Raw genomic sequence first — 16,034 nt, forward strand, 5'->3', positions numbered from 1 at the left:
GGGGAGGAGTTTACAAGAGGAAGTGGAGGGGGGTCTACAATTCATGGGTGTCATTCACGGTACTATTTCGGGGATTGAATGGCATTTAATATTAGGGGGGGCGGGGTTGGGGAGTGGACTGTATATGTCAATGGTGACCATAGGCGATTCCTGATTCCTTTTTCTTTTTTCCCACCTTGGGAGGGTTTGTTTTTGATGCTTATATTGTCAGGTGGGCCGTTGTTTGGGGGGTGGTAGGAGGATGGGATCGGTGTTGTTGATAAGGGACTGACATTGTATTCATTACCGTTTACTGTTTGTTGGCATCTCCTGTAAAAACACCACGTTGTCTCCCAGACTCTAGGTGAGCAAAAACCCTCGCCCTTTTAACCAGCACTCCCCCAGGCCCCGCACATTTCATGTGACCAGCCGTGTCACGGACCTCACACTCCCCTGTAACCTCGAGTGAACTATTACCACCTCAATAGATCAAGCACTCCTCAACAATACCCACCAAAAATGATGACCTGTCCCAGCTGAGGATGAAACAAAAAGAAACTTCTGATCACGTTAGTCCTACCCCCTACTCCTCCTTCCACACCCCACCCCGCAAGGTCAGCCGAGAACTTGCCCTTTCTATTAACCCCATTCCCCTCCCAATCAACTATGCTAGACTCATCGAGCCACATCTGATTGACGCAATAGGTTGCAGCCCAACCCCCCACACCACTCCCATTAACTAGCCAAACTGTTAGCAAGGTGACCATTCTCCAGGGTCCAATTCCCAAACACCACTAAACCCAAGACCTGTGATCCCTGACCCCCACCCCTCCCACGTACTATCCACCCCCTTTGACCTAATTGTCGATAGTAAATATAGAAGACCAAACCGAGAATTCCCTCATCATGAACAAGCAAACAACATGGCTGTAGAGAGCAAGACAAACATAACCCACAATAATACATAACAATAAACGTAGCTCAGCCTGTGTCAGAGAAAAACCACGAAAATAACGCCCACTATAACAATATGTACAGTTGTCCCAGCCCTACTTGTACAAACAAGACAAAATAGAGCAAAGAAAAAACACAGTTGAACAGCCCTAACCTCACCAAACCACTCCTAGTCCTCGTTCTGCACGATTACTGCACGTGGTACTCGTTTGGCTTTGGCTTCTGTCTCAGGGCCCGGTGCGCTCTGTCTAATTCCGGCGCAGCAAACACCTCATCATGCCACCAGCCAGGAGAACATCGTCCAAAAATAATCGATTGGCTTTGCACCCTTAAAATTAACAAGGTGTGGAGCATGGTCCGAAATCAAAATCGCAGCTAATAACCTGTCAGCCATTAGCATTGGCCAATATCTTAGAGGCAGAAAACTGAACCCTTTTATTAATTAATATTGCTGCACCCCTAACCCTACCATTGAAACCCGAATTAAAGACTTGTCCTACTCACCCCTTTCGCAGCCATGTCTGGTCCCTGACCCGCAAATCAGTCTCTTGCAAAAACACCACATCAGAATTTAAACAGAATTTAAAGGCGAGTGTTATAACCCCAATGGAGGTCCCGGGATCAGGACTATAAGGCTTCCCGTGACTGCCACGGAGTATAAACTTCCCCTTTAAGACAGACAGGCCTTCCCCTTTAAGGGGACGGTGTTTCCCCTTTACCAGCCTGTCTAACTCCGCCTGCTCAGCCTTCTCCTTATGGCCCAAATTGAGATGAATTCTCTCCTGACAACCGCCTTCAGTGCCTCCCAGACCACCCCCGCCGACACCTCTCCCATATCATTACTCTTAATAGATCCCCGAATAGCTTCCCTCACCCGCTCACACACCTCCTCCTCCGCAAACAGCCCCACATCCAACCTCCATTGCGGACGCTAGGCCTTCCCTTTACTAACTTGCATGTCCACCCAGTGCTGGGTGTGGACTGACACCACTATTGCTGAATATTCAGCGTCTACCACCTCTGCCAGCAGCATTCTGTCCATCACAAAAATGTCCATCCGGAATACACCTTCGCCAAAGTACTGAAAGCACATCGGCCATTAGTGGAGTTGTCGGAGTCCCAGAGGCTGCCTCTACCATTTTATCTGCTGACGAACTCTGAGGGGTCTCCAATTCCATCGGCGAACTCCTGTCGTTTATCGTCTTTCCCTGACTTTCCTGGGCATTTCGATTATCATGGGAGTGTCCCTTTAAGAAATGTTTTTGCCTTATCACATGGCTTCAGCTATGTCATTGTGTGGGTGGAGCTGGGCTGTGGCTCTGGGAGTTGGTTTTACTTAAGTTTTGAGTTTGAACTGGTTTAGTTCTACACAGGTTGAAAGAAGGTTTTTTTTTCTCTGCATTTTAAAAGCTGTTTCCAGACTGCTTGATAATTTGAAAATTAAGTTGGCAGTTGATAAAAATCTTATTATGGATGTTTATAAAAATGTTAGCTAAATTCGTAGATTAAACTTTGTTTTTGATTAAAAGTGCTTAAGGCCTCTGTTGAATAACACCTGTAAGGGAGGCCCTTGTGCTCATCATAACCAAAATCAATAAACAGTTGTAGGTCAGGTGAACTCCATAATATACTTTGGAGTTTTCTAAACCCTGGCCCATAACACAATGATGTAGGACCCTTATTACATTAATTATGTGGGTTTTCAAAAGAAAATACCCCCTGAAACCGAGAGAAATGGGCAAAATGTGCAGTATTCTAGCGGGAGCCACCAAGGTGCAGATCTTCCCCTTGCATAACGCCACCGGAAGTCCTAATCATAAGCTATAAGATTTATCTGATTCTAAAGCAGAAGAGAGATTGTCTTATGGCTGATTGTATTTGCAACTGGTATTTAAACTAGGAATATTATACTGCTTTAAAAAGCTGCACTGAGCTCCGTACCCAACCATTAAATTTTAAATGTACTCAGTGCAAGTACCCTTGCCATGGATAAATAAGATTTAGGAAATTAGACATAGAACATGCAGTGCAGAAGGAGGTCATTCGGCGCATCGAGTCTGCACCGACCCACTTAAGCCCTCACTTCCACCCTATCCCCGTAACCTAATAACCCCTCCTAACCTTATTGGCCACGTGGGGCAATTTATCATGGCCAATGCACCTAACCGGCACATCTTTGGACTGTGGGAGGAAACCTGAGCACCCGGAGGAAACCCACGCAAATAGGGGAGAACGTGCAGACTCCGCACAGCCAGTGACCCAGCGGGGAATTGAACCTGGGACGCTGGCACTGTGAAGCCACAGTGCTATCCACTTGTGCTACCGTGCTGCCCACAAATTGTCCAGCTCATGTCAATACTGCTTGCATGCAGTGCTATGCGATGTAAATCACAGAATAACACAGCACAGACGAAGCCCTGTTAACCACCCAGCTAACCTTTGTGTCATCCGCAAACTTACTGATCCTACCCCCACATGATCATGTAAAATAAAGTCCAAAAAATATGTATTTGTTTCCTTCAGAAGGAATTGCATACTACTGCTCCTGAGAGCCAGCTTGCAACTTGACTCTATTTGCTACAACCTTTTGTGATGTTGTGCAGAGGTACGGTATACTGGGTATATTTACACTGCTGGTCAAAGACTAGTCGCTCCAGTGAGCTGTTTGCAGCTGGTCTATAACAGGCTTCCAGACCTACATTTCTATGCCTTTGGAGTCCTGTGTACAAATGCAACCTAATATGACTTATCTCCAAATCAAATCTGCACCGTGTAATCTGATGCAGTAAATGGTATAAGTGTTCTTTAATACTAGGCTGCCTGAGCTGTGGTTTGAATTTTGTTCTAGTTTCAGCTTGAAAGTGCCTAATGCTAATGTTTGCAACTTGTAACTTTACTTGCAGATTGCCTGCGGCTATGCTCACACATTGGCACTGACAGATGAGGGATCACTGTATTCCTGGGGAGCTAATGCATATGGCCAGCTGGGCAGCGGGGTTAAAAGCAACCAATCTTGTCCTGTGCAGATCACTGTGGACAGGGAAAGGTAATGGTTGTTGTAAAATATCTGACATCACTCGGTTAACTTTATTAATTATTCTTTAAATAAGATACGGCAGAAGTAGGAGAGGATACAGTGTGAGACATATGTGGGGAGTTGATGGAGAGAGACAGTTATGGAAGAAGTAAGGCGCAGGTGGGAGAAGGAGCTAGGGAGGGTTTTTGAGGCTGGGGTACGGTGTGAGGCTTTGCGGAGGGTGAATTGATCCTCGTCATTTGTGAGACTGAGTCTCATCCGGGCCAAAGTGGTGTATCGGGTACACATGACTGTCAAGAATGAGCTGGTTCTTTGCAGGGGTGGAGGATAGGTGTGGCGGGTTTGCAGGGGGACTGGCGAACCATGTTAATATGTTCTGGGCATGTCCGAGGCTGGAGGTGGAGTTTTGGAAAGTGTTTGCAGACACAATGTCAAAGATTCTGGGGATGAAGGTGGTTCCAAACCCTTGGGTGGCAATATTTGGAGTGTCGGAGTATCCGTGAGTACAAGTGGGGAAAGAGACCAATGTTTTGGCTTTTGCTTCCCTGATAGCCCGGAGGCGGATATTGCTTGAGTGGGGGTATGAGTGAGTAATTTTGCAGTTTCTGCACCTTGAGAAAATAAAGTTCACTACCTGGAGTTCGAAGGAAGGGTTCTTCTCGAGGTCGAGGCTGTTTATCGACTTCTTTAAGTATTGGTAAAACGTCAGCGATGGTGGTGGGGGTGCTTTTGTTTGGGATTTGTTCTGATAAAAGAAAAGGGGGGTGTGGGCTGGAGGGAAGAGAGGGGGACAGTATGGTTATGGTTATTGCATGTTGTGTGCTGATGTTGTTGCTGTTGCTCTTTGGTTTGAATATATGTGAAAATGCTGTAATAATATTTAACAAAATGATATGGCAGTTTTATTTTTCATTTGTAATGTACGGTTTAATAAAACATTTTATGTTCTTTATGCAATGAATTGTCCGAATAATCTTGGATGACCTTTGTGTTGTGTCTAATATCAGCTTGTGATCACCGTAACATAGGTAATGAATTGTTGTGCTCACAGTTTGTTTTGTCATAAGTGACATGTTAGCTGTACCCCTCAGTTTTTGTCATAGTGGAGGATATTGTAGCATAGAAAGAGGCCGACAGTTCATTATGCTTGTACTGACTTTGAGAGAGCTATTTACTTCATCTCATCCCATAACGATTGCTTTTTTCCCCAAATACTTGTCTATTACCCTATTACATTCCACACCCTAGCAACTCACTGTAGTTTTAAAAAATAAAATATTTTAAAACTCTCAAGCAGCCTTGATGACCATCTTAAATATATATTGACTGCACCCAGTGAAAATGGCTAGTTTTTCCCTGAATTTACTTCATCAAAATACCTCAATTTTTCTCTGTTTCTGGAATTTAACTCTGTTACATATCAAGTAAATGGTTAAAAAATTTGAATTCTCTGCTTGGGCATAAAAATGGATCTGGGTTATTGCATTAGATTGTTTCAATTGTTATTGCAATAGAAAGAACCTGACTGGTGATTAGGTCTCCTTTGGTATTTTTATTTACGAGGGGCAGCACGGTAGCGCAGTAGTTAGCACTGTTGCTTCACAGCTCCAGGGTTCCAGTTTCGATTCCCGTTTTGGGTCACTGTCTGTGTGGAGTTTGCATGTTCTCCCTGTGTCTGCGTGGGTTTCCACCGGGTGCTCCGGTTTCCTCCGATAAGTCCCGAAAGATGTGCTGTTAGGTGAATTGGGCATTCTGAATTCTTCCTCTGTGTACCTGAACAGGCGAGTGTGGCGACTCGGGGATTTTATTTCATTTTACTTCATTGCAGTGTTAATGTAAGGCTACCTGAGACAATAAAGATTTTTTTTTTTTAATCGTCGTGAGTTTGAAACCCAGGAGTTTCTTCTTCTTGCGATGTTGTTTTTTCTTAAAGAAAAATGGTCAACCAAACAAAACATCCCTCTCTCTTTGTAAATAGAATCTTGAACAATATGCTATTTCCTGGTGGAAACAAAATACAACACGAAAAGAGGCCATACAGCCCATTGTGTCTGCACCGGCTGTCAAGCCTGAGGCTTCTTTGCTTTGGGTGCTTTCAAATATCGGAAAGCCAGGAGAAATTCCTTGAGAGGAGTTGTTGCCGCTAATTTTCGAATTGACCCATTTTCCTTTTATGTTAATGAAAATGATTCATCTTATAAGCCGTAAAATTGTTCATTAGTTGGATATAAAACAAACCACCAAATGTAGCACATATAAATACTTTTTTCTATTTCTTCAAACACCCAGCACAACCTTCATGGGATTTACATATGGTTTTAGTGTCCTTTCCTCTGAATCATTTACTGAACCATGTTTCTGTCACATTTTTGATCCTGCCTAGAATTGTGGAGATTGCCGCCTGCCATTCCACTCACACCTCAGCTGCTAAGACCCAGGGTGGTCAGGTGTACATGTGGGGCCAATGCCGGGGCCAATCAGTCATCCTCCCACAACTCACTCACTTCTCCTGCACGGATGATGTGTTTGCCTGCTTTGCCTCTCCAGCAGTTACATGGCGCCTCTTGTCTGTCGGTAAGATTATTTTACATTTTAACTATTTTCCATTGAATATGTATGAGGACTGGAATAAGCAAAATACTGTGGATGCTGAAATATGAAACCAGAACAGAATGCTGGCAAAACTCAGCAGGAGGGGAGCCCTTTTGACTCTTCATCAGAACTGAAAGGGAGGGGGAATGTGTTTGATTTTAAAATGTAGCTACTGTGAGAGATTGCAACAAAATGTAGCAACTTTAAGAACAAAAGAGATTTCATAGAATTTACAGTGCAGAAGGAGGCCATTCAGCCCATCGAGTCTGCACCGGCTCTTGGAAAGAGCACCCTACCCAAGGTCAACAACTCCACCCTATCCCCATAACCCCACCCAACACTAAGGGCAATTTTGGACACTAAGGGCAATTTATCATGGCCAATCCACCTAACCTGCACATCTTTGGACTGTGGGAGGAAACCGGAGCACCCGGAGGAAACCCACGCACACACGGGGAGGATGTGCAGACTCCGCACAGACAGTGACCCAAGCCGGAATCGAACCTGGGACCCTGGAGCTGTGAAGCGATTGTGCCTGGCTTTGGAGAGGGAGTGGGGTTGCATTGAGATATTGTTTTAAAAAGAGGTTTAAGGTGGAGGAGAAAAGTCACAATCTAAAGCTGCTGAAGCAAAGTTTGATTCCTGAAAATTGATTGTTGCAAGTCACTATTCTAAGCAGATGTGTAGTATTATTTGCAATGTCAGTGAATAATTGCAAGGACAATGATCATTGACTAATAGTCCAGTGAATGCAAGTTCAAATCCTACTGTGGCTGTCTGAGAAATTGAATTCAGTCCAAAATGACAAATTGTGGCATAAAAGGTAGCTTTTGAAGCTATTGGATTATGGTAAACACTGAACTGGTTCACCGTTGTACTTTTTAGGAACTATTGTCGTTGATTCTTGACTGTATTCTTTTGTGGCCAAGACACTCAATTAGTTGAAATTGCTCAGTTATGCTGTGAGACCCTTCAGCTCCCAGCATGACTAAAATTCTTTGAGACAGTCGCTTGCGAAGCACATTAATGTGTAACTGCACTGTGGTCACTTCTACAATCCCTGGTGATCCTCTGCTGGTCCTAGCCCTCTCCCCGTTTCCTGTGCTCCTCTGGCAATAACATCACGAGTGGTTCGCAAGGATGTGTACCTCTTCTGCATCAGATGAAGGAGTGAATTAAGCACATATAAGAATGGAGATCTCGTGTATTTGTGGAAAGTGATTACAGTGTGAATTGGACAGGTTTGCTCGGGGGTGGGGGCGAAAATCAAGCAGATCAGAGAAGATGGTGATGACATTAGTGGAAGCACTGAAAGGAGGAAGTAGCAGATGAGAATGTGAGAAGAGTGAAGAGGAGAGATGACACAGTGTGCCATTGTGATTGGGTGTGAAGAAAGTGATGTAGGGATGAGGAGAGTAGTGTGAATAGGTTTCTGTGGGACACGAGACAGTGGAAGTAGATGCATAATGACCTGGATGTCAGGACTCAGTTCCTGCACTGGATCCAGATGCTTGGTGCCCCTCTACTGCTGCAGATTTGCTCAGCTAACTCGATCCAGGCCTCCTTCAAGGGAGCAGAAATGTTTTTATTCCCACTTTTGGGAGACTAGGACAGCTGAGGAGAATATGTGCTGAAGGTGCTGTCTTCTCCAAGCTCTGCATAATAGGACGAAGATGTAGAACTCTGGCAGCCAGCCATTAAAAGGAGAATACTGGCACAAAAACAAATATATGTGATGCTAGCTGTTCTGCAAGGAACTATCTCCAATGTTAATTACCAAACCATCCAAATAACGTGCATCACATATCTTGGCTGTTCCAAACATTAATTTTCGAAGTTCCATTGATCACCTTGAACAGTGCAGTTGAGGAATTCTTCATCCAGGGTGAAATCAGATATTGATACTGATTGCAATAGCACAATGCTGTCTCATAGGCAGGTATCACTTTCCTGGAAGAGCAATAAGGATTTGGGCTTCAAGGCTTCCCCATTTCTTCAAACTAGTATCTTCAGATAGTTCACAAACTTATATCCAGACTCTTCCAACAAATCTATTAATTCAACTTTAAATATTCCATCAGTATCATCAGGTGGCAATGGTATTGTTACTATCACAGGAACCGTCACAAAACAATGTCACTTTGTTTTCAAAGCTTCCTACAGTATCACACCAATCGAAATCTCTCATCTATGATTTCCAAATCTTCATTTATTCATCTATTTTAAATTTAGTATCCAATTATTTGTATTACCATTTAACCTCTTTTAGAACATAGAAAATACAGCACAGAACAGGCCCTTCAGCCCACAATGTTGTGCCGAACGTTTGTCTTAGATTAAGAACAAATTAATCTACACCCCATCATTCTACCGTAATCTATGTACCTATCCAATAGCAGCTTGAAGGTCCCTAATGTTTCCGACTCAACTACTTGCACAGGCAGTACATTCCATGCCCCCACTACTCTCCGGGTAAAGAACCTACCTCTGACGTCCCCCCTGTATCTTCCACCATTCACCTGAAATTTATGTCCCCTTGTAATGGTTTGTTCCAGCCAGGGGAAAAGTCTCTGACTGTCTACTCTATTCCCCGATCATCTTATAAACCTCTATCAAGTTGCCCCTCATCCTTCTCCGTTCTAATGAGAAAAGGCCTAGCACCCTCAACCTTTCCTCGTAAGACCTACTCTCCATTCTAGGAAACATCCTGGTAAATCTCCTTTGCACCTTTTCCAAAGCTTCCACGTCCTTCCTAATTTAAGTAGAAAAACCCTCCATGCATCTTCACTTTTGAGATCCATTCCTTTTATTAAAGTTTTCATTTTATAAATCACAAAACAAATCCATACAAATGGGGCGGCACTGTAGCACAATGGTCAGCACTGTGGCTTCTCAGCTCCAGGGTCCCAGGTTCGATTCCCAGCTTGGGTCACTGTCTATGTGGAGTCTGCACGCTCTTCCTGTGACTGCGTGGGTTTCCTCCGGATGCTCCGGTTTCCTCCCACAGTCCAAAGATGTGCAGGTTAGGTGGATTGGCCATGTGAAATTGCCCTTCGTGTCCAAAAGAAAGGTTAGGTGGGGTTATTGGGTTACAGGAATAGGGTGAAGACTTGGGTGCTCTTTCCAAGGGCCGGTGCAGACCCGATGGGCTGAATGGCCGCCTTCTGCACCGTAAATTCTATGATTTTATGGTAACCCCCTACCCTTGAAGAGCAAAAAATCCACACCCACTGACTGTGACCAATTCCTAAAGATAAAAGAACAAGGTGGTCACCTCAGACAGGACTGGGCCCAGGAACCACCCAAGACGACCATCAACTCCATCCCAAGGAGGAGACACTTAAAAGTTCTTAGTCCCAGTCAGATCCCCACTTCCCAGCTCCCCTCACCCTTAACCCTGAAAAAGCTTTCCAGAAAAAAGATTGCCTCCTCTCTCCCCGTCTTTCCACCAATCAAATAAGTTAGGCTCACTAAACCTTGCTCAAGCAGGCCCAACAAGCCGCAGCCCCCCCCCCCCCCCCCCCCCCCCCCCCCACCTCATTCCCATTCACGAGCTGAAACTTTAAATATAGTAAAAGTAACCCACTACCCAGAATATATGCTCAAAGTACAACTACGGAAGAGTAATCAAAGCCCAGCGCTCTCAGAATACTTAAACTCCCCCATGGGACCGTATATTCCCCATTCCATTGCCCTGACCACTACCAGCTGACAACCGTAGGCCCTTCAACCCCAAACATACAACAGATACAAACTACAACCCTTCTCAAACCAATCCCTGCCAACCGTTCCCATTCAATCAAGTCCAAGTCCACGCTCCTTGACAAAAGCCGCCACCTCCACTGACGTTTTGAAAAAAATGATCTTTCGGCCGAAACGTTACACTCAGCCTTGCCAGGTACACCACTTCAAACCTGACACCACCCCTGAATAGCACTGACTTGGACATATTACCGTCAGTTCATTGTTGGATTCTTCTCCATGTCTCAGACATTTTGTTGATTTATCCTGGTCCAATTTAATTTTGTTGTGTTTGTGAATTTGCCTTTCTCCTTTGACATGAGTCCGCAGCTCAAACAATGGACAAAAGAGCTGAACCCCAGACGTGAGGTGAGATTGACTGCACTTGACATCAAGGCAAAATTTGATTGAGTGTAGAATCATGGAATTTACAGTGCAGAAGGAAGCCATTCGGCCCATAGAGTCTGCACCAGCCCTTAGAAAGAGCACTGCACCCAAGCCCACACCTCCACCCTATCCCTATAACCCCACCTAACCTTCTGTTTGACACTAAGGGCAATTTAGCATGGCCTAACCTGCACGTCTTTGGACTGTGGGAGGAAACCGGAGCACCCGGACGAAACCCACGAAGACATGGGGAGGACGTGCAGACAACACACAGGCAGTGACCCAAGCCAGGAATCGAACCTGAGACCCAGGAGCTGTGAAGCAACTGTGCTAAGCACTGTGCCACCGTGCTGCCCTCTGATACTAATGCACGTCCAAATGCAACAGGACCTGGACAATATCCAGGCTTGCTCTGACAAGTGGCAATTAACATTTGTGCCACACAGGTGCCAGGAAATGACCTCCATTAAGAGAAAATCAAACCTTCGTTTTTGACATTCAGTGGCATTATCATCACTGCCCTACTATCAACATTGATAACATTGACTAGAAACTGAACTGGGCTAGTCATATAAATACTGTGGCTACAAGAGCAGGTCAGAGGCTAGGAATCCTGTGGCATGTAACTCATCTCTTGACTCCCCAAAACCTGTTCACCACCTACACAGCACAAGTCACGAGTGTGATGGAATACTCCCCACTTGCCTCGATGAGTGCAGCTCCAACAACACTCAAGAAACTTAACACCATCCAGGACAATGCAGTCCACTTCATCGATACCGCTTCCACAAATATTTGCTCTCTCCACCAATGACACACCACAGCAGCAGTGTGTACCATCTACAAGATGAGCTGTAGTAACTCACCAAGCTCCTTCGGAAGCACCTTCCAAATCTAAAGAACTAAAGATGTCTGCTTCATCCACCACCTGCTCTTGTTCTTAAATAACCATCCCATCACACATGGTTTCTGAGAACTGAACCTCAGCTTCCCTATTGGCACTCCTTAAGTTCTCTTCCTCCTGTCTCAACCTGTGACTTTGTGATCTGGTTACCACACAATCAGGAAAAAAGCACAGATGTACTTCTTGCAACATCTCAGTTGGTTGACTTTCCACTGGCTTTATTCAAACCTGACTCTATTCCCACAATAGGCTGCATTCCTGTGAATGCGTCTCTAATTCACTTGTCTCTCAGTTCGGAAGAAAGTCTCGAACACGTCCGTACTTCAGAATATTCTTTATTGCGATCGGGGCCGCTCTCTAGGTATTCCGGGGAACCACCTCGGAGAGTGCCAAAGTATTGCTCAAAACATCCCTTTATTATCTGTATTATTAGGGGGCTGTCCCTTACATTCACTTGAGCTTGCCCCCATTACAAAGCATAAACTTGTTTTTGCCATAGATCCAATACATGATTAACTTGTTATTGCCATAGTTTTGATACATGGTTTTACAGACTTTGAGGTTATCTATTGGCACATGAGTATATAGCAGTCTTAGCATAAACAGCAGGTGTTTAGCCATAGTTGCAAGCGGCTCTCACATTTCATATTCCGTCATCCAGCCATCTTCCTTGTTTCTCAAGGCTATTTGGCTTACAGTCATGAGTCGGCTCACGAATTCAATAACAACTCCCCTATTTGTGATTTTCCACTAATGTGTCCAATTAATTCTGGCTTATTCTAGCTATTAACCCTTGCTTCACATTCTCATTCCCACCTTTGATCATTCCATGATCACACAGCCCTCAGGGACTTATCCTTGAGAGTCTGAGGAATTCCTCCGGGAAATCATCCTTTGGTCCAATGTCCTCATACACATTTCCGGCATCTACTAAGTCCTGCTTGTCTAACTGGGAAAGCCGCTGCAGCATCTGTGGCATCACAGAGGCGCCTAAACGATTACAAAAGCATTTAACACAGGTTACAATGATACATAGCAAAAGGCAAATAAAGATAATAAATCCATGAAACAGATAGTTGGTCCAGGAACTAGACCACAGCTCTCCCCACCAGTCATCCGAGGAGGACTGGCGGAGTCTCTTTACCCCATCCCTAATGTGGTCCACTAGGTGAGTAATGTTCTCCGAGCTATCAGGGATATAGGTACAGCACTCAGAACCCACTACTGCACACGTACCTCCCTTGCTGGCGAGGAGGTAGTCTAGAGCCATGCGGTTCTGTAAGGCAACCGTCCGACAGCTACTAACTCTGCGTTGAGCTCACTGAGTCCTTCCGTGGTATCATTAGCCACCTGCTCCAATATATCCCGGAGCTGGGTGACTTTTTGGAGAGATCTAATACTGCCGAACTGCGGCCAAAGGACAGTAGCTATTACCTCCCAAGGCACAAGGGACCTAGTGGTTCGGGCATGGGGATGTTTGTATAGATCTGTATAATGGGTGATGCCAGGGACTACAAAGCCCATATAGCAAGAACCCGACCAATTTTCCGGCAACCAGGGATATGCTTTATGTCCGCATATAAAATAGGTATCATTGTACGAGGTCAAGTTCCCCTTGGCATCCGTCATCATGATTCTAGTCGGCTCCCCCCTCCAGGGGCCGCCACTTGTATGGTTTTCTATTGCTGACTAATTAAAGGTGAACAAGCCTTTTTGTGTAAGATTAGTTATGGGTCGTTGCCAAATCAAGGTCTGGTTACATTGACTGGTACCTACCGGGTGGGTCCCATTGGCATGATCCTTTTTAAAACATATACTGCCTTTTGGAAATTTAGCATACTTGGGGAGGATCAGGTAGGGCAGCTGACGGGTTGCAGTAAATTTCGGCCACCACCATCCTTTAAATCTGCTCATATTGAACCTGGCCGATCGCCAATCTATCATGTCTTGTGTATCATTATCAGGATCGGTGCGATTACGTCGCAGAGCCCATTCTGCGACCTCCTCGATCAAATAGGAAAGAGGGACCAAGGGAATACCCCCATGGGCATGGCTAGGAACATGCGTACATACCCAACAAGAGGAGACATTCAATTTCTTTGCATAAGTATAAGACATAAACAGGAATGAATTTGCAGTCACATGGTGCGTTGCCCGCTTCCTCCTGGTAGGCGGGTGAGTATGGATAGTCTTACATTCAGGAACTCGTGGCTTGCCTTTCCTCGTACACCGGTGGTCCCACCGGCAAGCGTAGCGATCACAGGTCAGGGATCCGCAGGTAGTCAGGAACCGAGGCTTCTGCTCGTCTTGATGAATGATGTTGGTGCAGGTATCTACCGGGGTCACCATCCACAAGGTCTCATCTGTGGTGCTGTTGGCACAGCTAAAGGTGTCCCGACAAAGATGCAGAATTCGTCTGCCGGGTCTACATCGCTGGTCTCGAGCGGTCGCACACAGTAGTGTGCTGGCGAGGATCGCGAGGACAAAAGGCAGCCTCATCCTGTAGTTGAACGATCAGCCACATGTACCTAGAACTTTAAAACGAGAGTTAGTGATCATGCAAACATTATTAGTTTACAATGGTGCATGTGGATCCATGCATTACGTCCTTCAACTTTGACTGCTGTGAGGGTGGTTAGGAGAACTTGAAATGGTCCCTCCCAACGCGGTTCCAACCCCTTCCGTGTCCAATTGCGGATCATCACATGATCTCCCGGTTGTACAATATCGGAGCTAGCTAAGGGTGGCACTTCCTCTTGTGTGGCACGTACTCGCAAGTGGAGACTCTTTAAGACTTTAGTGAGGGCTATTATATAGTTAGCCATTTCTGTAGTCATGTGGTGGAACTGAATGTCTCTGGATGTATGACAGTCCCAGGGGGTGCGAAGGCGTCTTCCGTACAAGATTTCAGCGGGGCTCAATCGAGTCTTTCCCGCAGGGGTGGTTCTGATCTGGAAAAGTGCAACAGGTAAAAGTTTGAGCCAGGTGGCTCCGGTCTCTGCTTGTAGCTTAGCAAGTTTGGTTTTCAGAGTCTGGTTATCTCTTTCCACTATCCCAGCTGCCTGGGGTCTGTAGGCGCAGTGTAACTGCTGTTTAATTCCCAGTTGAGTGCTGAATTCTTTATTGATCTGTCCCACAAAGTGAGGTCCATTATCAGAGCTTAAACGATAGGGAATTCCAAATCTTGGTACAATTTCACGCGTAAGAACTTTTACTACAGTTGAAGCCTTATTATCTATAGTAGGATAGGCCTCTATCCATTTACTAAACACATCAACAATCACTAATACATGCTTATAACACTGGCATCTTTCCAACTCAATGTAGTCCAGTTGCAGGGTCTCAAAGGGACCCTCGGACAATGGTGTCTTCCCCTGCTCGCAGGGGACAGCCTTCCCAGGGTTATACTGCTGGCATATCAAGCAGCGACTGCTAATTCGTTGGGCGATCTCCTGCAGTCTGGGATGCCACCAGGTTTTTAACAATATATCACCTGTAGCGCGAGCACCACCCAGGCTGCCAAAGCATCGGGCATACATGTCTGCCCTGCTGGGGTGACCCACAGCTTATTTTCTTTATCATATGTACATCCTAATTCTTCCCATAACTTTTTATCGCTAGCAGGAGCGTCCTGTAGCTGGATTACGTCAGTAATAGTCGGCATAGGTTTTTCAGAGGGAGACTTGTCTTTTGAGCTTCTAGTCTAGCTCATCATTTTAGGCACCACCATTTCCTTTGAATGGGAGGCTTCTTTTGCTTGGTGGTCTGCCTGCCTATTTCCTTCATCTACTGGTGTTTTTCCTTTTGTATGGGCAGTACACTTTATCACTGCTATCTTTTCTGGGAGCATAAGAGCTTGGAGTAACTGGGTTACTAGCTGCTGATGGGAAATTGGGGTGCCAGCGGATGTTAAGAATCCTCTGTTCTTCCATAATTGTCCAAAATCATGTACGACTCCAAAGGCATATCTGGAGTCTGTATAAATATTTACTTTTTTGCCTTCTCCTAGTGCGCATGCGCGTGTCAATGCGAACAATTCTGCTTGTTGGGCTGAGAATGGAGTTTAAAATACTGCTGATTCTACTGTCTCCCCATCCTGCTTGACTATAGCATATCCTGATAACCGCTCCCCCTTTCACCGATGGAAGCCCTTCCATCTGTGAACATGGTCAGGTCTGGGTCGTTAAGAGGGTGAAAATTCAAAACTTAAGAATTGTAAGTTCCAATTAAAATGCACCTTCAGCTGTGTGGACTGTTCATTACTTCATCAGAATTAAAAGGGCCAGAGCTCGCAGGCAAACCCACCATGGGAGTGTCAAGACATCTTCTAGATTACACACAAAAGCTTGTTGAAATGGTTAATTTTCTTGCAGAGACAAAAAGGGGCGTATAGTGGGTGGATAAATTGGAATGATGCCATTCGCATCTCTAAATATTTTT

The 16,034-nt window shown here is 45.2% G+C and overlaps 1 protein-coding gene across 3 annotated transcripts in view; it reads left to right on the forward strand.

Moving 5' to 3' along the window:
• The window catches only part of LOC119969258 (RCC1 and BTB domain-containing protein 2-like), a 133,451-nt gene that overhangs the window by 74,147 nt on the left and 43,270 nt on the right, over positions 1-16,034 (forward strand). For all 3 annotated transcript variants that reach the window (XM_038802632.1, XM_038802631.1, XM_038802633.1), the window contains exons 7-8: positions 3,837-3,979; positions 6,354-6,544. In XM_038802632.1, the coding sequence (XP_038658560.1) occupies positions 3,837-3,979; positions 6,354-6,544 (334 nt within the window). The remainder of the gene's footprint in view (positions 1-3,836; positions 3,980-6,353; positions 6,545-16,034) is intronic.

Source organism: Scyliorhinus canicula, chromosome 7 (genome assembly GCF_902713615.1).
Source record: "Scyliorhinus canicula chromosome 7, sScyCan1.1, whole genome shotgun sequence".
NCBI classification, from domain to species: domain Eukaryota; kingdom Metazoa; phylum Chordata; class Chondrichthyes; order Carcharhiniformes; family Scyliorhinidae; genus Scyliorhinus; species Scyliorhinus canicula.